Here is a 12,452-nt window from a genome sequence, read left to right on the forward strand (position 1 = left end):
CGCCCGGCTCACAGCTCAGCTTTCTAAGGGCTCCTCCAATTTTCCCAACTCGGTACTCATATCCTGTTCCTACAGGTAAGTGGAGAAGGAGTTGAAGGGAAGGTGTTGGGATTTGGACGTGGACTTCCTGACCCTGGAGCCTGGCCTACTGACTGGAGGGGCCCCCAAGAGGCTGTGGCCCGGGAGAAGCTGAAACTGGAAGAAGAGAAGAAGAAGAAAGTGAGAGAGGGGCAGGGGCGGGGGCTAATCCCTGAGGCTGGCTGAGCAGTGAGGCCTGGAGGGACTCTGGTGGGGCAGCCTGAGCAGCTGGTGTCTCCTGTCGGCAGGGCAGAGAGATCTTGACCAGCGGCTGGTGACTGGCATGGTCTCGTCTTCTGCCCCAGCTTGAAAGATTTAACAGTTCCAGAGTTCATCTGGATAACCTGGCTGACTTGGAAAACTTGGTTCAAAGACGGAAAAAGCGACTGAGACAGAGAGTCCCCCCCAGGAAACCCGAGCCCCTGGTTAAGGTGAGTGGGCGGTCGGGGCTAGGGCATGCCAACACCAGGGCTCCAGTTCCAGAGGAAGGGCTTGGGGAGGAGTGGGCACTGCAGGCCAGGACCACACAGCCGGCACCTGGGGAGCCCATGAAATCCACTCCAGAGCCCCCGGGCATGTGTCCGCCAGGGCTGCCGTAACCAAGTCCCACAGCCTGGACAGCCTCAATGGCAGGCGTGTGTCACCTCGCAGTCCTGGGGGCTGGAAGGGTCTGGTTCCCTGAGGGCAGGGAGGGAGAATCCCTTCGTGCCTCTCCGGCTTCTGGTGGATGCTGGCGATGTTTGGCGTTCCTAGACTCTTGCCTTCATGTTCGCTGGGTGTTCTGCCCGTGTGCGTGCCTGTGTCCACATGTCCCCCCCACCCCTTTTTTGTTGTTGAGATGGAGTCTGGCTCTGTCGCCCAGGTTGGAGTGCAGTGGCGCGATCTCGGCTCACTGCAAGCTCCGCCTCCCGGGTTTACGCCATTCTCCTGCCTCAGCCTCCCCAGTAGCTGGGACTACAGGCGCCCGCCACAATGCCTGGCTAATTTTTTGTATTTTTTAGTAGAGATGGGGTTTCACCGTGTTAGCCAGGATGGTGTCGATCTCCTGACCTCGTGATCAGGAGGTGATTAGCCGGGCATGGTGGCGGGCACCTGTAGTCCCAGCTACTTGGGAGGCTGAGGCAGGAGAATGGTGTGAACCTGGGAGGTGGAGCTTGTGATGAGCCAAGATTGCGCCACTGCGCTCCAGCCTTGGCCTCCCAAAGTGCTGGGATTACAGGCGTGAGCCACTGCACGTGGCCCACATGTCCCTTTCATGACACCAGTCACACTAGATTAGAGTCCACCTTAACACAAGTCGTACCAGTGAGGGACCCACTGTCCTCTGGCGTGACCTCATCTTGAACTAATTCCATCCTCAGTGACTCTGTTTCCAAATAAGGTCACATTCTGAGGTACCTGGGGTTAGGACTTCGCATGAATCTTGGGGAGATACAAGTCAACCCGTAACACACGCACTCACACAGTCTATTCAGTCTACTGGGGTGGGATTAGAATAAGAAACTGCATTAGTACAAGCCAGCAGTGTTCCTCGGTCGGCTGCGTGGGACCCGTGGGCCAGGCTGGTGGAGCTGTGACGTCTTGGGCACCTGTGGCCTTTGGGAGTGATTTGGTCTTGTCTTCAACTGACCCAGCCGCAGCCCCAGGCCCAGGTGGAGCCTGTGGACCTGGAGATGTTCCTGAAGGCAGCTGCTGAGAACCAGGAGTCCCTGATTGACAAGTACCTGACAGACGGAGGGGACCCCAGTGCCCATGACAAGGTAGCACAGGTGGGGTGAGTCGGCTGGCAGCAGCTGCAGCTGCAGGAGCACTGCCTTCAGTGTGTTCAAGTCCTGGCCTAGGAGGCTGCAGGGACTTTCATTTTCATGGGCATGAATCCAGTGATGCCTCCAGAGGGAGGGGAGGAAGCAGCAATTCCATTCAGGGACCTGGCCCTGGGAGGGGGACCACGTGGGGTCTCCAGGGTTAGCTGCGCCCCCTCTGCCTAATCTCCCATCTCTGCCCCCAGCTCCACCGCACCGCCTTGCACTGGGCCTGTCTGAAGGGTCACAGCCAGCTGGTGAACAAGCTGCTGGCGGCAGGTGCCACCGTGGATGCACAGGACTTGGTGAGGATGGGGAAAGGCCCAGCCTCTGGTCGACGCCCCGTTTTGCATCCCAGCAGCTCTGAGTGCTGGGGTGCTTTTGTTTTGCAGCTGGACAGGACACCTGTGTTTTGGGCCTGCCGCGGAGGACATCTGGACAGCCTCAAACAGTTGCTTAACCAGGGAGCCCGGGTCAACGCCCGGGACAAGGTGAGGGGCAGGGTGCTTTGGGGGCCTGTCCGGAACACGGGAGCAGACGCTGTTCCTGGAGAAGAGAGCAGGTGTAGTCCCGTGGGTTGGGGCGGGCTCGGCAATCCAGACCCAGCACTGACCCCCACTTGCTCTCAGATTGGGAGCACCCCCCTGCATGTGGCCGTGCGCACCCGGCACCCAGACTGCCTGGAGCACCTCATCGAGTGTGGCGCCCACCTGAACGCACAGGATAAGGTAAGGCAGGCGCCTGGTCTTTTCCCGCTTGGGAGCTCCAGAGGGGCAGGGACTGAGGAGCGCCAGCTGGGACCAGAGCTGCTGTGTGCTCGGTGACAGCAGCCCTGCCCTTCCCGCATGAGGAGGGCAGCACGCAGGGGCAGGAGCTTGACCGCCTGCGTTCTCAGCAGGAAGGGGACACGGCTCTGCACGAGGCCGTGCGGCACGGCAGCTACAAAGCCATGAAGCTGCTGCTGCTCTACGGCGCCGAGCTGGGGGTGCGGAACGCGGTGAGTGTGGGCGCAGCCCTGGCTCGTCCTGAGGCCGGGTGTAGCGCCTGCAAGGGACTGACCCACACCGTTGTTCCCAGGCCTCCGTGACCCCGGTGCAGCTGGCTCGAGACTGGCAGCGCGGCATCCGGGAGGCCCTGCAGGCCCACGTGGCGCATCCCCGCACCCGGTGCTGACCGCGGCCCCCGGCCTTGTGCACTGCCACCATTCCCTCCCGTGCCCCGCCCCCGCGTCTGCGCCTCCGTGGTTCCTGCCCTCAGCCCAGGTTCCTGCCTCTCGGGGCTGTGCCTCCTCAGCAGCCCTTGCAGAACTGAGGAGTGGCACCCGGCCCAGCAGGCAAAGAGAGGGGCCTCCCTGACTTCGACTGTCAAGGGAGCCGCGTTCCCTCCCAGGGCTGGAGCAGAGGACCACGGGGGAGCTTTCGGAAAGCGCAGGTCCAGACGAGGGCCAGGAAGGGGAGGAGAGTGAGGGCCAAGAAGGGAGCCCGAAGGGAGCAGTCCCAGGCTGCAGCCACCCAGGGCTGGGTCTGGGAATCCTCAGTGTCCACTTGTCCCAGGTTAGGGGCTTGCCTTGCTCTCCCCAGGGCCAGTCTCTGCAGGTGGGGACTCAGCCTGGGGCCGGCAGATGCCATCCAGGATGTACAAGGGGCAGCCAAGGCAGGCCGTGCAGGGGCCGGGCCTGTCTGCAGCTGGTGGATGCCCATGGGCAAGGCTTTCTCCGGGGATCCCATTCCTGTCAGTAGCAACCCTGGCAGTGTCTGGGGCAGCTCTAGACACCTTTGGTCGTAGGGACTCTGGAGGTGGGTTCTGGCCGTCTGAGGTCTCAACAGGTTTGAGGCCCCACAGCAACGGAAGTCCAGGACCCACTAGGTTGCCTCAGAAGTCCTAAGACTGATGAGCTGGAGCACGTATTTGAGAAGCCTTGCACCCACTGTGCACTGGCCCTGCTCAGGCCGGCCTGGCACAGTCGCCTGCTGGCGGCTCTCATGGGGAAGTGCCCGGGCACTGGGGATTGCTTGTGGCCCACTCAACTCTTGGGGCGGTGGCCCGTAACCCGTTTGCCTGAGGCTCTTATGTCCCTGGTACTGGAGCTTGAGCTCTTGCCTGGAACCCTGCAGCTGCACCCACCCTGCTTGATCTTACCTGAGAGGCCAGGACACTGAGGGGCTCTGAACCCAGCCCACAGGGAAGCAGGGGAAGGTGAGGCCCTCCCCCCGCCGGCCCTTCCCTGCTCTCTGGTGGTCTAAGGACCCAAGCTCCCTAGACTTCTTCCTTTTCCACTGTCTGTACGTTTCAAATTACACGGGTGTAGACCTGTACTGCTGGCGGGGCTGGGCCCCTGAATGCCAGAAAGTGAACCTTAACAAGCTCTGCCCTAAACTGAGAACCGTATGCTGAGGGAAGGGCTGAAAGGTGAAGGCTCAGGCTCCCTCACATGGGTCCCGGGTTACATTAGGTACCAGGCTGATAGGCATTTGGCCATGCTGATTTTTAGTCTGCCTTAGGTGGCCTTCTCAGGCCCAGAACAAGGCTGTTGTTACTAAGTGGAAAAGCTGACCAGTGCTCCACACTTGGGGCACACACCTTTCCATGAGCAGCTCCTGCCCTGTGGCGACAGAGCCAGCGGGCACCAGACACTGGTGCCATGGCGAAGCAGGTGTTCAAGACCATGGAGAAGACAAATCCTCATCTAGAAATGAGGACACCTCAGTGACAAACACACCTTTTTATACCGACCAGTATCTTCTGTTCATTAAAACGGGCTCTCCATTACAGCCTAGCTGTCTTTCCTGGGCCGAGAGGAGCCCATGCGTCAATCACCAGGACTGTCTGCTAGGGCCCAGGCCTGTTAGCCATGCCGGCCGGCAGCAAGACAGGCCGAGTGCAGCGTGGGCAGGATGCGGGGTCCTAGCACTAGGCTCTTGTGCTTAAGGCATCTCTGCTTGCTAGACGACAAGGTCAGAGAGCAGTGGTTCTCCACCTCAGCTGCTTGTCAGAATCACCAGGAAGGTTTAAAAAGTCCTGATGTTGGCCGGGCGCGGTGGCTCAAGCCTGTAATCCCAGCACTTTGGGAGGCCGAGACGGGCGGATCACGAGGTCAGGAGATCGAGACCATCCTGGCTAACACGGTGAAACCCCGTCTCTACTAAAAACTACAAAAAAAAAAAAAAAACTAGCCGGGCGAGGTGGCGGCGCCTGTAGTCCCAGCTACCCGGGAGGCTGAGGCAGGAGAATGGCGTGAACCCGGGAGGCGGAGCTTGCAGTGAGCTGAGATCCGGCCACAGCACTCCAGCCTGGGTGACAGAGCGAGACTCCGTCTCAAAAAAAAAAGTCCTGATGTCCACACCCTAAGTCAGATGCCATGAGGGGAGGATCCGGGTATTCTCATGCAGAGGCCATGCTTGTCTATGTGGGAAATCCTACGAATCTATAGAAAGCAGACGCCTAGGGAGTCCAGCAAATCTCGGGTGCAAGATAAACACACAAAAACCTGTTTCTGCCTCCTGGAAATGAACATATAGACACAAAAGTTAAAAATATGTACTGTTAACAATTGCTTAAAAAGTGAAATACTTAGGTTTAAATCTAACAAAATATGCAAGGACTTCTATGCTGAAAATTACAAAACATGATGAAATCAAAGATTTAAATAGACATGCCATGTTCACAGATTGTTAGACACAATAAAGATACCAATTCTCCTCAAATTAACATACAGGTTGAATGCAGTTCCTATCAGAATCCTCAAAGATGTTTTGTAGATGTAGACAAGGTTATTCTAAAATCCATATAAAAATTTATAGCAAAAATATATTGAAAAAGAATAAAGTGAGAAGAGGAATCAGTCCACCTGATTTTAAGATCTACTATATAGCTATGTGAACCAAGAGTGCAATGCTGGCAGAGGGACAGACACACAGATTGACAGAGCCAAGAACATCATGGGAACAGGACCACACAAATATGCCCAGCTGACTTTAAGGTGCAAAAGTAATTCAATGGAGGAAGGACAACCTTTCAACGGTGCTGGAGCAGCCGGACAGCTATAGGCTAAAAAAAGAACTTTAGCCTAAGTCTTACACATTATACAAAAACTAACGTGGCTCACAAACATACTTAAATGTAAAACTATAAAACTTTCAGGAAAAAACAGACAACCTTTGGGATCTAAGACTAGGTAGAGTTCTTAAATGCGACCCTAAAAGCAACAGTCCATAAAGGAAAAATCAGTAAAGTGGACTTCATCAAAACTGAAAACTTTTGCTCTGTATAAAACCCCAAGAGGGTGAAAAGATGGCCAGGCACAGCGGCTCACATCTGTAATTGTAGTACTTGGGGAGGCTGAGGCAGGCAGATCACTTGAGCTCATGAGTTCGAGACCAGGTGTGGGCAACATTGTGAAACCCCATCTCTATAAAAAATTAGCTGGGCATAGGCCGGGCATGGTGGCTCACGCCTGTAATATCTCAACACTTTGGTAGGCTGAGGTGGGCAGATCATCTGAGGTCAGGAGTTGGAGACTAGCCTGACCAACGTGGAGAAACCTCGTCTCTACTGAAAATACAAAATTAGCCAGGTGTGGTGGTGCATGCCTGTAATCCCAGCTACTCAGGCTAAGGCAGGAGAATCGCTTGAACCCGAGAGGCGGAGGTTGCAGTGAGCCGAGATCGTGCCATTGAACTCCAGCCTGGGCAACAAGAGCAAAACTCCATCGCAAAAAATAAATAAATACATAAAAATAAATTTAGCTGGTCGTGGTGATAGTCCCATCTGCTTGGGGAGCTAAAGCGGGAGAACTGCCTGAGTCCAGGAGTCAAGTACACAGTAAGCCAAGATTGTGCCACTGCACTCCACCCTGGGTGACAAAGTGAGACTCTGTCTCAGAAAAAAAAAAGGGGGGATAGGGATGAAAAAGATAAGCTACGGACCAATGCAAACCAAAAATCCCAGAAAGCAATCTCCAAAAAACTCAAAACTCAACAGAAAAAACAATCCAATCAGAAAATGGGTGAAAGACAGGGATATTCCACTGAAGGGAAACACAGGAGGTGTCCATCACTGGGAAACGCAAATGAAAAACCACCATGAGGCATCACGACACACCTGTCGGAATGGCTGAAGTAAAAACACGACACCACTACGTGCTGCGAAGGATTCGGGGAAACTGACCATCCTAGGTTGCTGGTGAGGACGTAAGAGTTTGACAGTTTGTTTAAAAAACGAAACATGCGGCCGGGCGCGGTGGCTCAAGCCTGTAATCCCAGCACTTTGGGAGGCCGAGACGGGCGGATCACGAGGTCAGGAGATCGAGACCATCCTGGCTAACCCGGTGAAACCCCTTCTATACTAAAAAAATACAAAAAAAAAAAGAACTAGCCGGGCGAGGGGGCAGGCGCCTGTAGTCCCAGCTACTGGGGAGGCTGAGGCAGGAGAATGGCGTTAACCCAGGAGGCGGAGCTTGAAGTGATCCAAGATCCAGCCACTGCACTCCAGGCTGGGCGACAGAGCGAGACTCCGTCTCAAAAAAAAAAAAAAAACAACAACAAAAAAGAAACATGCAACAACCCTATGGCCGAGCATTTACACTCCTGGAAAACTAATCTTTACACAGAAACCTGTACATCAACAGTCGTAGCAGCTTTATTTGGAATAGCCCAAAACTGGAAACATCCCAGGTGTCCTTCACGGGACCAATGTGTACACCACAGAATACCACTCAGCAACAAAAAGGAGCAAACTGTTGATACACGCAACACCTGGATGATCTCCCGAGAAAGACACTGAGTGGAAAAACACAATCCCACCAGGCGCGGTGGCTCACGCCTGTAATCCCAGCACTCTGGGAGGCCGAGGCGGGAGGATCACGAGGTCAGATCGAGACCATCCTGGCTAACATGGTGAAACCCCGTCTCTACTGAACAAAATACAAAAAATTAGCCGGGCGTGGTGGCGGGTGCCTGTAGTCCCAGCTACTCGGGAGGCTGAGGCAGGAGAATGGCATGAACCTGGGAAGCGGAGCTTGCAGTGAGCCGAGATCCGGCCACTGCACTCCAGCCTGGGCGACAGAGCAAGACTCTGTCTCAAAAAAAAAGAGAGAGAAAAAAAAGACAATCCCGAGTGCTTACACACTATGCTCCCATTTATACAACATTCTTGACATGACAAAATAAGAGATGGAACGATTAGTGGTTGCCAGGAGTTAGGGATGGCGGGGAGGGAGTTGCTTGCGGGGATGGGACTTCTTTATCGTGATTGCAGTGGTAGTTACACAGATATACATGTGACACATGATTTGGGACTGTCCACCCACACTGCACCAGTGTCAAAGTCTTGCTTGGAATACTGCATTACAATCAGGTAAGATGTAACTACGGAGGGAAACCAGATGAAGGCTGCGTGGGGCCCTTATCTTTACAACTTCCTACATTCTGAAATTAGTTCAAAATACAAAGTTAGGAAAAAAGAAAGCAACAGCTCTAAGTGCAGCATGACATCCTGGATTGGCTGCTGCAGCAGGAAAAGGACATTGGGGGAAAATGGTAAAATCCAAATAAACTCTAATAGTACGATTGCACCAATGCTAATTTTTTAGTTTTGTTAAATGTACCAAGGTTCTATGTAAGATGTTAACATTGGGGAACCTGGGTGAAAGGTGTATGGACCTCTTCTGTGAATCTGGGCACAGTGGCTCACACCTATAACCTCAACACTTTGGGAGGCCGAGGCAGGAGGGTTGCTTGAGCCTAGGAGTTCGAGACTAGCCCAGGCAACATAATGAGACTCTAGCTCTACAAAACATTAAAAGAATGAGCTCGGTGTGGTGGTGCATACCTGCAGTCCCAGCTACTCAGGAGGTTGAGATGGCAGGATGGCCTGAACCAGGGAGGTCGAGGCTGCAGCAAGCTGTGATCACACCACTGCACTCCAGTCTGGGCGACAGAGCAAGATCTTGTCTCAAAAAATAAAAATTAAAAATAAGAAAAATAAAAAATTGCAAACTCTGATGCCCAGACTCTGATTAAATCACAAGCTTTGGTGGCAGGTCCAGGTATTTTTAATTGGCCAGGTGATTCTGATGTGCAGCCAAGGTTAAGAATCACTGTTCTTAGCTCACGCCTGTAATCCCAGCACTTTGGGAGGCCAAGGCGGGCAGATCACCTGAGGTCAGTTGGAGATCAGCCTGGCCAACATGGTGAAACCCTGTCTCAACTAAAAATACAAAACTTAGCCGGGTGTGGTGGTGGACACCTGTAATCCCAGCTACTCGGGGGGCTAAAACAGGAGAATGGCTTGAACCTGGGAGGTGGAGGTTGCAGTGAGCCAAGATTGCACCACTGCACTCCAGCCTGGGCAACAGAGTGAGACTCCGTCTCAAACAAACAAGAAAATACTGTTCTGGAGACAGGATTTTAATGCATCCGTTTCCAAACCGGGCTTGCTCTCAGAGTTGATTCCTTGAGGACAGCATCTAAGCAACCATACCACTGTTCTTTTCACCTTCAGTCCCATTTTTAAGGGTCCAAATTCCTTTGAGAAAAGTTCCAGAAATCCTCCTCCCTCCCTACCCCACCTATGATCCTATGCCCGTTTCCACAGAGCTGGAGAACTACGGAAGGAAAATGTGGTCAATTGGAAGAAAAAGACAAATGCCTTCCTGTTCCCACTTCTCTAAAACCCCACAGCTAGGAACAGAAAAAAACGAAAAGACTTGAAATGTTCTAGAGATATAACAAAAACTGATTTTTTTTTAAAAGAGGATCCACCTGGTTCATAAACCCTCCCTCGCTGCTCTCGGCACATCCCAGCCACACAGCACCTGCAGGGAGGTCGTGGAGACGTGTGGAGCAGGTGCCACAGGCAGCTACTCTCTGGGGGCCACACAGTGGAGAGGATTCGATGCAGCAGGACGATCCCTTCCTCCCAGGCGTGACCTCTTCTCAGAACACAGGAACTGACAACGCTGTGAGTGGCAACTCAGCAGGTGGGCAGAGAAGCAGAAAGGAGCCCTCAGCACCACTAGGCCAGCTCTCAGGATCAGAAGAGCAGCCTCCAAGGAGGGTGCAGGGCTACAGGGACAGCCTACGGGCAGTGGAGCTTCTGGTTTGGCACATGGGAAAGGCTGGGGCACATGCTCTGAAACATGACACCGTTAGGGAAGCCAGAAAGGACGCCATGGACAAAGCCATCGATTTGAACCCCCAGCCAAAATGGGCGTGCTCGGCCTGCTCAGAAAGTGCTGCCAGCAGCGATAGGCTGGCAAATTAAAAGCAAACGCGTACAGGTCACGGCCACGGAAAGGCAGTAACTGCACTCACGAGGTGGCGCGCGGCCTGAAGAGGTCTGAATCTGAACATGCCACACGGCCCCAGCCTCGGGGGAGATGGGGAAGGCTGGGCCCTGGGGACTAGAGATGACGGCATTCCTTTCGTTCCTTCCTGACGCGGGCCTGGAGGGCTGTGCCCTGCTGACTCCTGTCTCCTAAAGGAGGGCAGGGCCAGCTGAAGGATCCAGGCATTGATGTCTAGTTCTGAGGACACCCAGGACCCGCATCGACAAGGGCCATCTAAAACGTGGCCTGGAGGGGATGGGGGTGGCGGGCACGAAGCTTCTGCTCAGCTCACTCCAGCTCCCCACGTGCTCATCTGTTCCCCAGATCTGGGGCTGCCTAGTGAGCAGTTAAACACCTGGGTTCCGCCCAGGGCTGCCTTCCACCGGGATGCCGGGCCTGCTGTGGCTGGACCCTACAGAAGACAAGGGAAGGAAAATTCACATCAAAGCTGGTAAAGGGTCCTGTCAAAACCAAGTGCCACATCCTCTGTGGGACAGGAAGGGGCAGCTAAGACAGGGGCTTCGGGAGGCCTTGGAGGTATCAGAGCAGAGCCAGGAGCGATCGGTTAGCAGACGGTCGGCCAACAGATGCCTTCCCTGGGACACGGGGGAAGTTGGGGCTGTGGATTTCTGGCCCCAGGGGGTCCCGGGTCATTATGCTGAACAAGAGGCACCTTCCTGGGACAATACAGCACCCCGTGCTGAAAGGAAGCACCATTTTCCACAGTGAAAGAGTCTCGTGACCCCTCCTGTCTTCCAGAAGGACGGAAGGGAGCGCCCACCCCGCACCCCTGGAGAACAAAGGACCCCAGCCTGGGGAGCCGTGGGCTCTGCTCCTCCCACAGCTGAAGGGCCAGGAAAGGAAAGTGAAGGGGCAGGGAGAGGGAAGATATTTACCTTGGGTGTGCTCTGAAAACAAAAAACGCGCACTAGTCCACAGTCATTTATCAACTGCAGTTTCCAACTGTGCCAAAGAGGGAAAGGTCTACTGGGAAGGCTAAAGAGAGCAGAGAGAGAAAGAAGAGGAGAAGCTATTGAGCAGAAATGGCTGTGCCTCTCGGCTCCGGGCAGCACCATGGAGAGGGCCGATGCCCCGAGCAGGGGAAGGCGCAGTGCTGGCGCTGCACTGCCCCACAGCCTGCGGCTCAGGCCGGCCGGCTGAGGAAGCCAGGAGCACAGCATGGAGGGCTGCACAGCATGGGGGCTGCCTTTCCCTGGGCAATACAGTTCCATGGAGAACTGATGCGGAGGACCTACCCAGGGTTTGAAATGCTAGGCCAGGGGTCAGACAACTTTTTCTGTAAAAGGCCGGTATTTCTAGTTTCTGTGGGTCATATGGTCTCTGTCACAGCTACTCAGCTCCACTGCTGTAACTCAAAGGCGGCCACAGCAATCCACAAACCGACGTGTGGGTTCTCACAAAACTTCATTCTCAAAAATAGGCTGCTGGCCAGAGGTGACCCTTGCACCACCATTTGCCAACCCCTGCTGTAGGCAATTTAAAATTATTGTGTCTTCCAAGTCTCAAAAAAGGCACTTCTCTGTTGGGAGTCTAGTGCCGAGGTCCCCAGAAACTGGTTCTCATCTGCACGATATAAGCAGTACCCCACCGAAATCTCCAGGTGTGCAGCGGCCCTACGCTCCTCCGGACAGTGAAGTGCCAAGCTCACAGGCCAAAATGCAGGACAACCCGAGTTCAGGCAAGAAACAGAAAGACAGCAGGTCAGCCTCACTGGAGCAACCGTCAGGTTGTACTTAGGTGAAAATACCAACATTGTGTCTACGGAGCAATAATCCATTACCAAGAGGAAATGCCCCACAAAGCCACCATACACCCCTCTCTTACAGGACGTCCCAGTGAAGACTGTGTAAAATCTCTGGGTATATGATATGAGGCAATGACGGGAAAAGCACGATTCTGGGCTTAGGTCTGTATCTTCAATACAACATGTGCAGTCTGGGTGGCACTGAGCCAGAAAAGGCTCCCGTGGGAAAACCAAAACCAAGAGGCTCAAGTTGTGAAAAACACACCACCTTGGCCTCTGCGACTCCAGTGTAATGGAATAATGTGAACTTCTGTAGAAGGGGCACCCCATACAATAAGAAACCGTCACCGTGGGTAAACACAGAAGCTTCAGCAACCCGAGAAGGTGGGGCACTAGCTGTTCATCCAGCTACTTTGGAGGCTAAGGCAGGAGGATCACCTGAGTCCTGAGTAGGAGGCCAGCCTGGGCAACATGGCAAGAT

General features: G+C 54.1%; 2 protein-coding genes across 2 annotated transcripts in view; one reads left to right on the plus strand and one right to left on the minus strand.

Annotated features, from left to right (window-relative positions):
* Window positions 1–4,651, plus strand: part of ANKRD23 (ankyrin repeat domain 23) — a 23,385-nt gene extending 18,734 nt beyond the window's left edge. The window contains exons 2-9 of the mRNA XM_023211293.2: window positions 29–219; window positions 384–509; window positions 1,713–1,838; window positions 2,087–2,185; window positions 2,273–2,371; window positions 2,510–2,608; window positions 2,779–2,877; window positions 2,958–4,651. Of these exons, the coding sequence (XP_023067061.1) occupies window positions 29–219; window positions 384–509; window positions 1,713–1,838; window positions 2,087–2,185; window positions 2,273–2,371; window positions 2,510–2,608; window positions 2,779–2,877; window positions 2,958–3,053 (935 nt within the window). The 3' untranslated portion in view covers window positions 3,054–4,651. The remainder of the gene's footprint in view (window positions 1–28; window positions 220–383; window positions 510–1,712; window positions 1,839–2,086; window positions 2,186–2,272; window positions 2,372–2,509; window positions 2,609–2,778; window positions 2,878–2,957) is intronic.
* A 4,633-nt stretch (window positions 4,652–9,284) lies between these two features.
* Window positions 9,285–12,452, minus strand: part of CNNM3 (cyclin and CBS domain divalent metal cation transport mediator 3) — a 9,633-nt gene continuing 6,465 nt past the window's right edge. The window contains exon 2 of the mRNA XM_031934228.1: window positions 9,285–10,631. Within this exon, the coding sequence (XP_031790088.1) occupies window positions 10,554–10,631 (78 nt within the window). The 3' untranslated portion in view covers window positions 9,285–10,553. The remainder of the gene's footprint in view (window positions 10,632–12,452) is intronic.

The sequence above is a fragment of the Piliocolobus tephrosceles genome, chromosome 15 (genome assembly GCF_002776525.5).
Source record: "Piliocolobus tephrosceles isolate RC106 chromosome 15, ASM277652v3, whole genome shotgun sequence".
NCBI lineage: Eukaryota > Metazoa > Chordata > Mammalia > Primates > Cercopithecidae > Piliocolobus > Piliocolobus tephrosceles.